The 15,867-nt window shown below is 37.9% G+C and overlaps 3 protein-coding genes across 3 annotated transcripts; 1 reads left to right on the top strand and 2 right to left on the bottom strand.

The window, feature by feature from the left end:
- Positions 1,113 to 1,748, top strand: LOC110267548 (protein MAINTENANCE OF MERISTEMS-like). Its single transcript, XM_021113230.1, has 2 exons — positions 1,113 to 1,188; positions 1,279 to 1,748. The coding sequence occupies exons 1-2, from the start codon at positions 1,138 to 1,140 to the stop codon at positions 1,627 to 1,629; spliced, it is 402 nt and encodes a 133-aa protein (XP_020968889.1). The 5' UTR covers positions 1,113 to 1,137; the 3' UTR covers positions 1,630 to 1,748.
- LOC107627005 lies at positions 3,364 to 5,135 on the bottom strand. The gene is made up of 2 exons (XM_016329888.1): positions 4,193 to 5,135; positions 3,364 to 4,031 (listed from the first exon to the last, which is right to left on the bottom strand). Exons 1-2 carry the CDS (start codon positions 5,133 to 5,135, stop codon positions 3,364 to 3,366), a joined length of 1,611 nt encoding a protein of 536 aa, XP_016185374.1.
- On the bottom strand, positions 11,671 to 15,598 carry LOC107625090 (auxin-responsive protein IAA11). The gene is made up of 5 exons (XM_016327659.2): positions 15,070 to 15,598; positions 13,417 to 13,757; positions 12,651 to 12,786; positions 12,161 to 12,228; positions 11,671 to 12,061 (listed from the first exon to the last, which is right to left on the bottom strand). The coding sequence occupies exons 1-5, from the start codon at positions 15,447 to 15,449 to the stop codon at positions 12,012 to 12,014; spliced, it is 975 nt and encodes a 324-aa protein (XP_016183145.1). The 5' UTR covers positions 15,450 to 15,598; the 3' UTR covers positions 11,671 to 12,011.

The following is a 15,867-nucleotide window of genomic DNA, read 5'->3' as shown; positions in this document are numbered from 1 at the left end:
TTAGTTTGTTAATTAATTTATTTTTTAGTTTTTTAAAAAATATAAATAATATTATCAGAAATTTAATTATAGGTGTTGTTGTTAGTAGCTCAAGTTAAGAACATATTAATATTTGGTTTAATTACTCTATTGGTCCCTATAGTTTCACAAAATTTTCAATTAGGTCTCTATACTTTACTTTTTTATAGTAATTATTTGTTTACCGTTACGTTTTTAATTGAGTTAAGTATGTTGTTGTATTTAGTAGTAATGATTTGTTGATAATATTGGTTGTTCTAGTTTTTTTTATTATAATTTATGTTTTTGTAGAGTTTACGGATGTTGACATGTGATCACCCTGTCCCTTCGGATCGGTACGATGATAGGGTGGAGGAGCATTTACGTTTTACTGGTTTATCATGCATCTCAAATTGGAATAGTCTAGTGTCAGAAAGCACTCGTAAATGCTTTAGTCGAACGGTGGCATCCAGACACACATACCTTTCACATTCCGATTGGTGAATGTGATGTGACACTCGAAGATGTGGCTATGATTCTTGGTTTCCTGACGGACGGTCTTCCAGTCACAGGGATGACTATCAGTAGTGTTGAAGCTTTAGAGGCGGAGTGTTTGCACCAATTTGGGGCTGCACCGAGAAGGTCAAAATGTAGAGGAAGCGGTATAAAACTAACGTGGCTACGTGATCTAAAAGAACGGTTACAGTTGACTGACGAAGAAAATAAACAGAGGTACGTAAAGTGCCACATTATGCTGTTGCTCAATACGATATTGTTGGGAGACAAGTCGGGATCATCTGTGCACTGGAAATTTCTGCCTTTACTTCGTGACTTTGGCAGTATCGCACAGTTCATTTGGGGATCGGCTTGCCTCACACATCTGTACAGGGCATTATGCAGGGCATCTCGTTTTGACTGTAAGAAGATCGACAGTTCGCTAACACTGCTTCTCATTTGGGCTTGGATTCGGTTGCCATTTCTAGCGCCGGTTCCTAGGGAACCTTGTAGTTTTCCGCTTGCAAACAGGTAACTAAATCTTACATTTACTCCGTATCTTCATATTTATAATCCAATCCTGTTAATTAATTAAGCGATATTAGGTGGCGTAACTGGGAGCGTGGCGACCGACGCTTTAGGTATATGAAACTTGCTCACTTTAGGAAGGCATTCGATGATCTTCAGGAAGGCCAGGTATATTTTCATTAAAGAATTATTCGGTTTGGGGGTTGCAGTGTTATTGTTATTCCGATTGTAATACACAATTTGGTTTATTTTTCACAGTTTGTGTGGGTTGCTTATTCTGTGGATCGAGTGGATCCGGACATAATTCCTGCAGACATCTACATGCACTCAGTTGTGTGGAGTGCTACGGTTCCGTTGGTATCTTTTGAATGGATTGAGTGGCATGCAACCGATCGGTGTAGGCGACAGTTTGGTTTTGTGCAAGGAGTTCCTCATCAAGAACGAAATCTAGACAAGGCACACGAAGAAGTCCTGACTGGCCCTAAGAATCTTAACTGGGCCACAGCCACGAGTCATTCATTTTGGGTGATGCAGTGGACAAACAGGTATAATCACGTTCTGAATGAGGTTGATGGTCCACAGCATCCGTTAGATATTTACATGCACTGATACTGAACAAAATATGGCAACCATTTGAACTTGTCCGATCTTGTGGTTCAAGAGAATGACGAGGGTGACCAGGGTATGGATGATGTGGATCAAGAGAATGAAGAGGCTGAGAAGCAGGAGCCAAACTCATCGCCACCTCCACCTCCGCCTCCACCTCCACAGGAACAACCTCAGTGGTCTAGCCAATATATGCCACAAACACAATTTACCCCATCATACCCAATACATCAGCAGTATTGGACTGTGCCACAGTTTGACTCAGGAGACGGTGGTTCTTTTAGCTAGTTGTTTAGGTTCATGGCTGCAGATGCAGACCAATCACAATATGGCCAGCAGCCTAATATCATGGCTACAGATGCAGGGCAGTCACATTATGGCCATCAGGCTGACTTCATGTCGGGTAGGTATTCGTTGGATGCAAGTATTGGTTACCACACTTCGTCATGTGCTTCTGGAGGGTTGGTATCTGGTGACTCTAGTAGGAGTGACGGTGGTCGAGGGGTTCTGAATAGTCAAAACCCTAATCGTGTTTCCATGACTCTGATTGAAGAAAATACCAACACACTTGAGAAAGAGACTGATGAGTATCTGGTTGATGAACCAGATGACGAGGACGATGATGATGAGGAGGATGAGGAAATGGACGAGGACCTCGAATCCCGTAATGATTCACCTGATGATGGTGATGATGCAGGTTCTTTTTTTGCTTTACTAGCCAATCACTTGTTTATAATATGTTCATATGTGATATCAAGGATTGAGTGGATTATATTATAGGACTTGTTTGGTCAATTGATTATAATATGTTCATATGTGGTCTCTATGTTTAGTTGATTATATTATAGGACTTGTTAGGTCAATGGATTATAACATGTTTGTGTTTGATGTTAATATAATCATGTTAAGATGGTTTGTATAATTATGTTGGTTCTAGGTGAGGGACGCACTCCAGATGACACAAGAAAAGGGTACAATCTCAGGGTTGATCCGTCTCGTCATAGTGCTAATCGATTCACTCCGTCCGTATTCAAAAAGGCCGCGAAGAAATGCAAGAGTTTCGTGAAAGATGTAAAGTGGGCAATGAGAAAATAGATGTTGTGTACTTTATATTTCATTTCACTTTTCTATGTATGAATTAACTTAATTATATATCAAGTACGATTTATGTAGTGTTCACATTAGCATGGGATATGTATCAGTTAACTTTTCTATGTACGAATTCTAAAATTGCAATCGCCTTATAGTAGCTTGAAGTGTGATTCTGACTGGCTATAATTGAAATAAAGTAGATTGAGATATAGTAGCAAATTACTATTTTTGCGAGAACCGTTTTTTGCTGGTACAGCTTTTACAGCACAACCGAACCGACCGGATGACCGGTCTTCGGTTAAACTGGTTGAACCGACCGATCCGGTTCGGTTTTCATAACAATGCTAAACTCACATTTGCCATTGAATAGATTGATACATAAATCTAAATTCACATTTCAAACAGCATAATATATAATTCTAAATACACGCATATCTTAGAGTAGATTCATATAAGATACAAGGTTTCAAATATCCTAATATATATAGTTCTACTAAGCATTATCCCCGCCACTTGCACCAACTGACTGACGACATCTACTACGGCTGTGTCTCTCGGCCCCACATTGCCTACATCGCCTTGGACGACGCAGCATTCGCGTGTCCATCTCATTCAAGAAGCGCGTCATCCTGGGGTGACCTTTCGTTACGCGCCGGAGGTACGGATTCGGTACGAATCGCGGCCCGTTGTATGCAGGCCACATAGTTGGGTCCCCAGTGGCCTAAACATAGCTCGGTAAACCCGTCGAACTTGGTCCATCTTATACACATCATGAACGTACACTTGCCAATCTAGTCTTTGATTTGCACAACATGCAAACACATGCCGACACGGAATCCGGTCCACCTGGAACTCACCACAGTTACATCGGTGCCGACGAAGGTCAACGGCATACTTCAACCCACTTGGTATCTCACGCACTTCAAAGACCTCATTCTGCCTGTCGAAGCAATTAACCTGGATGTTCCCTGATGCAAGTTGGTTTGCATGCAATTTTGAGGTCACAAGTTCAGAAAAAATATGACCAGCACTAATCCGAGCCTCCGCCTCAGATCTTTTTCTAGTGAACAACTCATTAAGCCTGTAGAATGTTGCTTTGACAAGTGCAGTGATGGGGAGATTGCGTGCACCCTTCAAGACTGAGTTGATGCATTCTACTAAATTCGTCGTCATGTGACCCCATCGGTAGCCACCATCAAATGCTAATGCATACTGTTCCCGGGAGATTCGATTTAACCAGTTAGTGTAAGCCTCGCCCCGTTCTCGTAACCGCTGATAACGCACTTCGTACTCGCGCACCGTCCTCGAATACCCTGCATAATGGCGACCAATAAAAAAGAAATGGGTTACGAAACACTTATTGAAGGTATCCCTGTTGATAACAAACTTTGAAATACACAATTTACCTATATTAACGACAAGTTTTTGCAGGTATGGTGCCTTGAATTTTCTCAGGAAATTTGACTCTATATGCCTGATGCAAAACATATGGAAAGCTCGGGAGGTGACCATGCTCCGTTACTGCGAGCCACAGCTACATTGATGGATTCGTGTCGGTCAGATATCAGCCCCACACCATCCCGAGTCACAACATGTTGTCGCAGGTTACTAAGGAAAAAGTGCCACGCATCAGAAGTCTCTCCCTCCACAATAGCAAATGCAATTGGGATGATATTGTTGTTACCATCATGTGACACTGCCACTAACAAACAACCCTTATACTTTCCGTACAAGTGAGTCCCATCCACTTGGACAACTGGCTTACAATATCTAAATGCTCTAATGCAGGGGTAATAACTCCAAAAGATTCGATGCAACACCCGGATATCATTTACTAAGTCATCGCCTTGGTATGCAGGCATAGTCTCAAAATGAACGATAGTTGATGGCTCCTTATGACACATGGCCTCAAACCAAATCGGCAAAGCTTCGTACGATGCTTCCCAACCTCCAAATATTTTTTCTACTGACTTTTTCTTAGCCAACCATGCTTTCCGATAACTGACAGTGTAATTGAACTTCGATTGCACTTCTGCAATAACTGATTTTACCTTTAAGGAGAGGTCAGCCTCAACCAACGGCTTTATTGCTTCTGCAATTGTGTTAGAATCCAGCTTCGAATGATCCTGAGAAATGGTGGCTCTGGTATAGGTGTGACTATCATTATACCTCCTAATAACCCAACAGTATTTTCTGCTGATCATGCTAACCCTGATAAGCCAATCACACCCCTCCCCATACTGTGTACACTTGGCATAAAAGGTCATCGGCTCTGACTCATACACCCGATAGTCTACACTTCTCTGGATGGCATACTCTTTCATCGCCCTAATAACAGCTTCCCTTGAACTGAATTCCATCCCCACAGCAAATTCACCATCTGCAACAAGAGGGACTTCTGCCATGACGGCAGCCATACGAAAATTTAATAACCGAAATTAAAGGTAAGTCAAACACTCAATACATCTATGGTCATATTATTAAATTCTACATCAGGTTATTATCTCAATCTTAACAAAATAATAAATAAAATACATAAATACATAAATAAATATTGTTTAACAAACAGTAATTAATATTTAACTACATCAATGACTAACCAAAAATTTTTATTGCCCTACATTTAACTACATAAACACCTACACAAGTGCTAATTGAATATATTCTCACATGTCACTTAACTATTTGCTCTATTAATAACTAACATACAATATTATTATCCTACACTTAACTTATTCAACACATAAACAAATGCTAATTAAATATACTTTCACATGTCACTTAACTATTTGCTCCATCACTTAATATAATTTATTACGGAATTCTAATCCGTCTTATAATAATAGGCAATTACGTACCGGCGCTCATGTAATCTGGAAACTCTGGAGCATGCATGGCTTCCAAATCTAACACTCGCATGAAAGATGGCTCCTCGAACGGTACTTCATTTGCCAGTGCATTTGCCACGTCTGTCACATTTGGAGCCGTGGTGCCATCACCTTGATCTTCATCTCCATTTGGATCCACAACTTCATAATTGCTTTCGAACTCTTCCTCACTATCACTATTGTAATCTTCTCGTATAATATTTCGGTCGGCCTCAGATTGTTCGAATTCAATGTACAGCTCGATGAACAACATCTGGTCACGACTTTCAATATACATTGAAAACATCTCTTGCATACTCGCTTCATCGGTTATATATTTGGTTTGAAATTGAACGAATCCACCAAATACTGTGATGGGATATCTGTATAAAATACATGATATTTTCCTTGACATCGCAGAATCTATCTTCTCATATATGACACCTTTCAGCTCTTCAAATGAGATTGTGAAGGGAATAACAATATCTAATGAATTTTTGTAACACCCTAACTACCAAAGCTCACGCTTCCGGCTGCGCGACTCTGATAGCTTGGACATTACGACGACACTTATACTATTTAATACTAAAATATGAGCCTGTTTAAAACTTTAAACCGCAAAACTGCTCTCAAAAATACTTTCGTTCGATAACGTACATTCACAGAATACCATACAACTTACAAAAGCTCATAAAGAGTACATCCATATATATACACAGATATATATATATAATATTACAAGCATTAACCAATACAATTCCTATCTCTCTTACAGAATATCTCAACATAAAGGCGAGGGTACAATAAATAATAATTAAAACAATACGAAGCGTCTCAACAACTAATTAAACTCTTCGTAACTTCTACGCCCATATCCTGAAAGGGGAAAAATGTAGGGGGGTGAGAACATCATCCTCGAAAGGGTTCTCAGTAGAGGGTTTTTAGGAATTACTGTAATAGGATACATGAAGATAATCGCACCAGTGATTAATAACCGTCTCATGCCTCTTTTCAAAAACAACGGTTTACAATAAAAGTAAAGTCTTAAATCTTTTCTGAAAGAGGAACCATTCAATTCTCAAAGACTCAAAAGCCTTTCAAAACGGTTTATCTATGCTGAAACAAAATAGCCTTTCATATTTTATTCCAAACCAGAAACACAAAACCGAAATCAACCATCGGTTCATCTCATTCCAACCACGGCCCTAGGCCCAAACAATCCAACCATCAACCAATCATCACAGTCCAACAGAGTCCCAGTAGCAAACACAATTAGGAAGATGCAAGCACAAACAAACAGTTATTGCAAGTAGAACAATTAGCAATTAATCACATAGGCAAATCAAGTATAATATGCACACCCAAACAATGTCACATAGATGCGTATGATGCATGCCTGTCCCTAGTGGCTGATGATATCATCTGTCGGTTATATAGCCAACCCGACACGTCCTGGTAGCTAACCATGGACAAAAACACCCATCGCGAAGCAAGTAGGTTTGAGCTACAATCCCATTGCTACTACCCGCTCAACCCAGAGCCAGTGGAATAACCACTATTGCGGCTACTACCCAGGCGGGTGTTTAAAAGCTCAACCTGGAGCGAGTGGAATCACCACTACTACCGCTACTACCCAGGCGTCACAGTCTCTGACCTGGAGCAAGTGGGATGAACCACAACCCTTGCTACTACCCAGGTATCTCAAGTATATATTCATTCAGTCCCAGCCATGGATCAACATCCATCTCAGCCATCCGGCTTAAATTCATAATTCATAGTCAGCCATACGGCCCATAACTCATTCGGCAATCAGCCATAAATCAATATCATACACAGCCATTCCGGTTCACGGTTCAATCCAGAACCAGCCAATATTCATAATCATACACAGTCATTTCGGCCCATAACAAAACAGCACTTCCACCATTCAACATCATTAAATTCATAAAACCGGCACTTAAGCCACAAATCACTTTTCTCAAGCCATTTCACTTTGAAATCAAATTTTAACTCTTTTCAGCCTTGGCTTAAAAGATCTCATTTCTCAAATCATCTCAGGCTCATAAGCCAAATTTACTCAAAGTGAGTTCCCTATTTAAAACAAAGCCACTCTCGACATTCTCTTTCCAAAACTTCCAAAACCATGACAAGTTAAGGATTTATTTCAAAGTATTCAAAACCACCCGTCCCACAATGGGATTTTATAATAAAAGCTTCTCGGCAGAGTCTCAAGTCTTTAGGGAAGGTCTACCTATATCAATTCCTTAAAATTTATTGAAACTCTTAAAATCATGGATTCTCGATTCAAGTAAATAAAACTGAATTTATTATGAAACCGACCATACAAAATCACAAGTTCCAACCCGGTCCAAAAATCAACTCATTTGAAAAGGAACCGGTTCATTTGAATCAAACCACTTTCAGGTTTCTTTTTGGAACCCATTTTTCTAACTCTTTCAAAATGCCTCAAACTTAATTACTCAATCAAAAGTCTAGATTCCTTTAAAATCACTAAAAGCTCCTTTTTATTTTCAAATCAATATTAGAGCATCATTCTTTCCTTCAATGATTCAAACGGTAAAAATAGTTCATTTCTAAATAAGTCAAACTCAAGGCATAAAGCTCACTAAATAAATTAAGCTTGAAAATATAAATATTCTTTTAACAAATCAAATAATACAACTTCTCAAATCCAATCCTTTTTAAATAACTTTTCAAACAAGACTAGGATTTTGTAGAAATTTCAGCAGCACCTCTATTCAACCAAACCAACGTCCATAATCACTCGAGTCAATCAAATAACACATAAGGCAGATACAATCACCAAATACACAATATCTCACAACAGTATCCATATGTAATAATTCCAATACTTAAAACATAGTTTTTGGAAAGCGCCCTACCTCAAAACGCAAATTCTATAACCCAAACGCGTCACAGAGTCCTTTCCGCCTCAACCCGAATTGACGGCAACCAACAACTCGGATCCACTTGTTTTCTCAACAGTCTCAGCAACTCTAATCGTAACATACAACAACCGAAACTCAATCTTATAGCGATTAACGCCACAAACCTCAGCGTGAGATTACAAAACAGTAACAAAAGGGCTTTCAAATCGAAACGCTTACCGAACCGAAGAAGGAACGGCTAAACCGAAACAGCGGCGGTCTTCGAACCGGTTCGGCGACAGCCCGACAGCTACCTCAAGCAGCAGCGGTGACCTGAACCATATGCAGTGACAATGAGGTTACCAGAAACTCAACAGAAAGGAGAACCAACTTAAAGTCCTTACCGATAGAATTTTCCAGCGACGGCAAAAGCAGCCAGAAGCTCCGACGGTGCTCCCGGAAGTCACAGAACCACTCCCGGCAGTCAGAATCACAGAGACGCAGCTCCCTTTTTTCGGCAGCGACACCTGCAGCGGTCGAAACCCCTTTCTGACGGCGGCGCCGGCTGGACACGGTGGTTGGACTCCCAGCCCAGCCTCCATCCCTTCTCACTTATCGAGCGCGCTCTCTGTCCTCCGTGGTGCTCAATCGGCGGCAGTGGACTGCGAGGAGGTCAACGGCGATGAGGCTAGGCGCGGTGATGACGCAGCTGACGGTGACGGGAGGCACGAACATCGGCGGCTTCTTCGGTGGGTTAGCAGTGACTGAGGTGCGGTGCGGCTCTCTCCTCTCCGTGGTACAGCGGCGGAAAATGGAGGCAACGGACCGGCGACTGGGTGGCGCGAACAGCTCGCCTCCTCCCTGGCGCCGCACCACCTCTGTCTCTTTCAAACCCAACGTCGTTCTCCCCTGCTCCTTCGAGCTCGACGACAAGGGATCCACGGCGGCGCAGCGGGTCGCGCTCCTCGCGTCTCTGGCCCGCGTCCCCTTCCTTCATTGTCGCGCAGTCTCTCCTTCTCCTCGGCGCCAGCAACGGCGACAGCACTCCTTGCCGGCACCGCACAGCCCCACGTCTCCGGTTCCCCCTCCTCGGTGCAACAAAGCGGCGCGGCGGTAGTGACGCCCGCCAGCGCCGCCCTTCCTCCTTCTCCCTTCCGGATCTTTCTTTCGTTCACAAATCTGTGTTGCGTTCTGCTGGGAAGAAAAGAGGGCTGCTGCGTTCTGTTGGGGCAAAGGAAGGGTTGGGGTGTGGCGGCTGAGAGTTAGGAATTAGAGTTTCGTTTTCAAAAATTAGGGTTAGAGACATTTTTGTAATTTTAAATAAAATTGTGGATAATATAGTAATTGAAGCCCACATTAAATCCAACACTAATTGCATATAGAAAATATTATTTGCTCACCAATTTTATAAATTATTTTTCATAAAATGTCCAAATCAAAATAATTAGAAATAATATAATTAAATCTTTTATTTTCCAAAAGTAACAGTATTAATATTTAAAATATTAATTATTTAATCCAAAATCATATAAAAATCCTTATTATTTCACAACCACCAACTTTGTGGTTTAAATATAGAAAATAATTCAATAATTATAAAATTGGATAATAATCATAACTTATCTCAAATTCAATAAATCAAAACTTGTCTTAATTATCTTTAATAAAATAATTTCTGAAATTAAAGCTATAAATAATTATATGATTTGAGACTTGATCATAAAAAGACTTTTCAAAGGTTCTGGGTCTTACAATTTTCACAAATAAATTTTACTCCTTCAGATATTTCTAACAAAATCTGACCAAAATAATATACTTTTAAAAGAACTCTATCATCCATTTCCCTCAACAACCTAAACAAAAACAGAACCCTCACAATCAATTTTTGTTAACCTCATAAGAAAGAAAAAAGAACCAGAAGAAGTATAAAAACGTAGAAGAACATACAGTGTGGGGAAGAAGACGCTCTCTGCCTTATCTATGAGTTACACATTTTTATATACATATAACCCCACAGATCGGACCTTACGAGTTGTTCAAACTCGTTCAAAAAATCTTATAATAATCAAATCGGACCCTACGATTTGATTTTCCTATTTATTAAAAAAACAAAACAAAACGGACGGTCTGAATTGCACCATCCGAAATTCAAATTTTCCCACCTAGCAAATCGGACCGTCCGATTTGCACCATATATTTTATTCATAGCAATTCGTGTGGTCCGAATTGTTCCTGTCTAATATCACATAAAGCTGCCCCACATTATGGTGAAGCACACCCATACCCCATAATAGATGACTACACACTCATACTTTCCATTACCATAAAAATCAGCCGTCTTTTTCTCTAAAAAAAATAAAATAAATAAAAACAAAGCTAAACGTAACCCACGTTTTGAGTAACTTCCATAGCAGGGGAAATATTGGTCATGCATCCATTTTATTGGACAACACCAATACCAAACCCATAATGAAAAAAATGAGCCATAAATTTATCGCTTTTTCTTTTTTCATGTGAGAGAGAGAGGAGTGTATCTCACAATGATGTGAGAAGACATGAGTTTTACGCTGGTATGGTTTAAACAACTCGGTGCCTCCGATTTGTTTCATTTTTTAAACCAACTATCACAAATTGGACGGTCCGATTTGTGATTTCAAAAATAAAAAAAAAATTAATGTTAAAATCGGACCGTCCGATTTTATTTTAAAAAATAAAAAAAATACCGATTTAAATAAAACACCGTATCAAAAAAAAAAATACCAAATCTTCCAATAACAATGTATTACACATATATTTAACCAATATAAAAAAAATTAGCCTAAATTTATTCTTGTGTTAATGAAACGGTATCTGCATCAAAATTAGTGCCACACAATACCCATAAGTGGTTGGAAAGTCAAAAATTCTCAGCATGCATCATATCTTTCTTTCTTCTTAGAGACCCACATGCATGATGGCTTGTGCCTCAAGTTCTTGACCACAATTTGATCTCAAGCAATGCTCAACACACATTTTAACTTTGTCTAAAAGCTAACACCACCATAAAATGCTTTTGTGTGGTGCTTTCTTGCATTATCATTTTAACTTTATTTTTGGGTTATGGTCCAATAAAAAAATTAGACCTTCTGAAAAACAAGTGCTTTTCTTTTTCTCTTTCTTAAATGGAATTCTTGACTTACTATATAGTATATAGCAAGTGAAGGACAAAAAGTTCAATCAAAATTGATGGCTCAGAACGCTAGCATCCACATTTACAGCAAAATAAGAAAACAATATATGATATGACTTGTATGACCAGTATCTTTTTTGCTATTACATGAAAATCTATTATGCCTTCTGTGCCCCTTTTTTTAGTGAAGATCACACTATCGAGGCAGTGACAAATATACCATGGAAACTTTAAAAAAAAAAAAGAAAAAAAGGAAAAGGAAAAAAAGTAAAATATCCCTTTACTTTTTTTTTTCTCTCTGTTTTCTTCATCTTCTATGTTGTGTGCTACTTTTAAGGTGTGTGTCCTTTTTAGCCATTTAAGCAATAGCTATATGGGCTTGCTTTTCTGTCTGCAGTTCTTTTCTTCCAACATTGGTGCTGCAAAATATATAACTATCTTAGCAAAAGAGAGAATATTTTGAGCAAATTAAATGATTGCTGTGTTTGGTTATTATAAGCAATAATGCTTTTGCTTACCAAGTCCATTTCCATTGGCCTCAGATGTTCTCATGATTCTAAGCCTCCTCACTGAGCTAAGGAACATCCTGATTACAACATATTTGAGAAAACTTATATTAATAAAGCATATAAAAGTTTACATCATGCAATTAAGGGAACCAATGTGCCTACACATTGAGAGGTATAAGAATATAGAGATTCTCAAGCATAAACCAGATCCTTGATTCAATTTCAAGATAGTCCCCTATTGACAGAACTAAACAGCTATCAAGTATTGACTAAAGAAATTCGACAAAATCTCCCAACAATGAAACTGAGTGCTCATCATGGGACGGCCTGACCAAATCAAACATTACATGTAATGGTAGGATTTCGTGAAGGAAAATATGAAAATCAGAAAATGAAAACAAAAACAAAACTTTTGGAAACAGAAAACACAGAATCAATGTTAAGATAATAGATTTGATACTAAAATCTAATTCCAGTAGTATGGACAAAAAATACTTACCCCCAAGGAACATCTCCAACAAGCATCCAATCTCCATCCTTGTCTTCATAAGTTAGCACAAACTTCGAAGATCCATCCAGCAATTTTGAGTGTTGATCTCCTCCAACAAGAATACCGAAGTCTTCTCCGTTTGATCCTATCAACAATGATAACAATACCATCATGGGAGAAAAATGGAATAGAAAACATCGAAACTTGAAAGTAGAAACTTAAAATACAAGAATGCACAGGAATTGCTTTGCTGACATGTCATACATTTTAAGCATTTTGAAGAGAAAAAAGTAGTTGCTTCGAATATAAGGTACCACAGATGTTCATGTAAACTGTTGAAATGGCAATTTTTCTTTAGAGAATCTTAGAAATATAAGCTGCCATTCATGGATTTTTCAAGTGTTGTTGCATCATGATAAAGAAATATGGTTGAATAATACGAGCGAAAAGAACATATCAAGTTCTCAATATGATGCGAATGGGAGGAAAAAGACAGCAACAGTTATGTCTGAAGAACACATTTTATAGTTTCCAAAATTTTACATTAATTTTCTGACTATCATTTTGAGGTAATCACAACATATTCCCTAGATTTTGCGAAGTTAAGAATAGAGGCAGCAAGAAGTAATTATCATCTGATGCCAAGTAAACATAACTTCACCATGCAGCTGAAATCTAGGCGATCATTAAACACGAAATAATCTTGGTGATTATGAGTTATAAAAGACAACTAAAATCTGTAAAACAAAAAAAACAGGAGAAAAAAATAACTCACCATTGAAAGTGATTGCTGTAGTTGATTCTCTAAACATATCCTCCAATGTTTGAGCTAAGGTTTCATAAGAACTATGGACACTCAAATCGACCTTCCTTCCAATTGCTATTCCGTCCATATTTACCTTGACAAACAAGGAACTCCGGAAGTTTCTTTTTTCTTTGGTATCAATGTTGTTGTTATTACCATTGGTATTATCAGCATTCTTCCTTAGCACATCAGTTTCGCTGCTCTTACTCTTCTCAGAATTCGAGTTGAACACCTCGGTGGCTGGCGATTTTGAATGATTAAAGCTATTCACTCTGTATGGTCTTCTGAGGGGAGGCCATCCAACTACCGGACTGTTTAGTGAAAATTCAATGCCAATAGAGATCACAACCGCATCAGCAAAGAAATAATAACGAAATTTTGTAATAAATGTTAAAGTGCAAACATGACAAGTATGACAAAGTTTCATGTAAATGGTAAACTTGTTAAGATATAGTAACATGTCAACCAATTCTTTCGGATAAACATTGAAAGGAAGAATAATAAATCTACAAAATGACTGAATAAAGAACAAAACAGTGTCTGAAGTGCCACGTGAAGGTGAATTTAATCACCCTGAAAACAAATAAATAAATAAAAATCTGATTGGTTCCTCTTGTGATTGGATCTTGAAAGTCTTTGTCTGCTATGTTCCATTTTGTTAGATAACACCTGAATCTAATTCTAAAGAAACTATTAAGTCAAATTAGATGAAAATGTTCACATTGTATAATTTTACAAACTGAAATGGATCAGGTATCAACCTATTATCAAGATTCAGGGTCACTATTTACTAAACCCTCTTGTGGGTTGCAGCAATTGAGAAACAAAAGATTGACAGCGAAAACCTGCTACAAATGGTAACTTCATAATACTAAAACATCAATAACACTTAAATCTGGTCGCGCTAGCCGGAACAGCTACGTAGGATGAATTGAGTCATACTATAGTGTCCTATCATAAATCATTTACATAGCAAATCTCGAGTTAGAAAAAGTGACCAATGGTTTTAGGAATCTACAACCAATGTAAACATTTATCAGATCTTTATAACATGGATCATGAATGTTTAGTTGGTAATCTCATAATGAGATATAAGAATTTAACTCAATTAGTAAGTCCCAAATTATGTTCTTTGCTTAACTAACCCCTTAAAACATGAATCTTTCCGAGCTCATCCAAGCAAATTGAATTTCTTGGAAAGGAATCATCTCATCATGATTCTTATCCACACAAACAGTTAAACTGAAACTGATAGAATTTTAACACATCCTCAATCATTCAATTATATGTACCAATTTCTCTCTTCACATAACAAAGTCAGGTAATAAGAATCAAAATTCTAAATTTCTTGCCACAAATTAACATTATATGATTCAAATATCCATAGTAAAAAGGTCTGAATTTTGGACAGAATCACAAAAACCAAATTCAAACCACAATTATATACAAAACATTATTATTTATAGATAAAAACCAGCCATGTATCCTACTAACTCAAAATTCTAAATTCTCAACAAAAAAAAATTGTGTTTATATTCAAGACCTATGATTAAATCATAGACCATTGAACACAGAAAAATTACTGATACCCTTAGAAGTAAATCCAAGATTGAATTAATTTACCTAGGTCCATTATTAGCAGCAGCAACAGACTCAGCAGTTCTCTTGGTGCCAGAAGTGGAGGTGGTGGTGGTGTTGTTTACCCTGCTCAAAGAAGAAGAAGGAGGTGAAGATGAAGATGATGAAGAAGCTGAAGCTGAAGAAGGAAAATCCTTAGCAGTCAAAATTCTAGCATGATGATGATGATGACTGTGTGATTTAGGAGCAGGTTTATGATGATGAGATAGGCCTAATCCAAGACCAAGTTCAAGCAACTCAGAATCTTCAGGGCAAGAAGAGTCCTCAGAAGAAAGAACCAAGTTCGTGTCTTCCTTTGACAAAGTAGAAGACATGGTGGAACCACCACCACTACCGCCAGTAGGAATAATAGTAACACCCTGCATCAGAATTTTACAAAAGTAGAAACTTAATGGATTCAATAACAAGATTGAAGAAGGAGAAGATGATGGGGTGTGTATGTAAAAGAGAGGATGAGAATATGAAGGTGTAAGGGGAAAAAAAGTGTTTTTTTTTTTGGGGAGGATTGCTTGAGTACCTTAATAGATCATGTAATAAATATAGGAATAAAAAAGACATGTTTTTTCATAAATAAAAAAAAAATATTCAACTTTATTTAGTGGAGTGATTAATTCTTTCCACGGTCTAAATAAGTATTAAAAGTTAAAATTGGCAGGTATCTATTAGATTCACAAAAAATTAATTTTTTGCATATTAGATTAGAGTGTATGATAAAAAAATTAAAAAAAAAATCTAAAACTAAAAAATAAAAAAAAAACTTTTAAAAACTAATATAATATTATA

This window comes from Arachis ipaensis, chromosome B02 (genome assembly GCF_000816755.2).
Source record: "Arachis ipaensis cultivar K30076 chromosome B02, Araip1.1, whole genome shotgun sequence".
Classification (NCBI taxonomy): domain Eukaryota; kingdom Viridiplantae; phylum Streptophyta; class Magnoliopsida; order Fabales; family Fabaceae; genus Arachis; species Arachis ipaensis.
This window is presented reverse-complemented; position numbering and strand designations above follow the sequence as displayed.

Coding starts and splice junctions, on each gene's coding strand:
- LOC110267548 (XM_021113230.1), top strand. CDS start 1,138: ATGAAACTTGCTCACTTTAGGAAGGCATTCGATGATCTTCAGGAAGGC. Junction 1,189..1,278: donor ATGATCTTCAGGAAGGCCAG/GTATATTTTCAT, acceptor TATTTTTCACAG/TTTGTGTGGGTTGCTTATTC.
- LOC107627005 (XM_016329888.1), bottom strand. CDS start 5,135: ATGGCTGCCGTCATGGCAGAAGTCCCTCTTGTTGCAGATGGTGAATTT. Junction 4,032..4,192: donor TTCCATATGTTTTGCATCAG/GCATATAGAGTC, acceptor GCCATTATGCAG/GGTATTCGAGGACGGTGCGC.
- LOC107625090 (XM_016327659.2), bottom strand. CDS start 15,449: ATGCAGGGTGTTACTATTATTCCTACTGGCGGTAGTGGTGGTGGTTCC. Junction 12,787..13,416: donor TACAGCAATCACTTTCAATG/GTGAGTTATTTT, acceptor CATTGTTGATAG/GATCAAACGGAGAAGACTTC. Junction 12,229..12,650: donor GTTGGAGATGTTCCTTGGGG/GTAAGTATTTTT, acceptor TGTTGTAATCAG/GATGTTCCTTAGCTCAGTGA.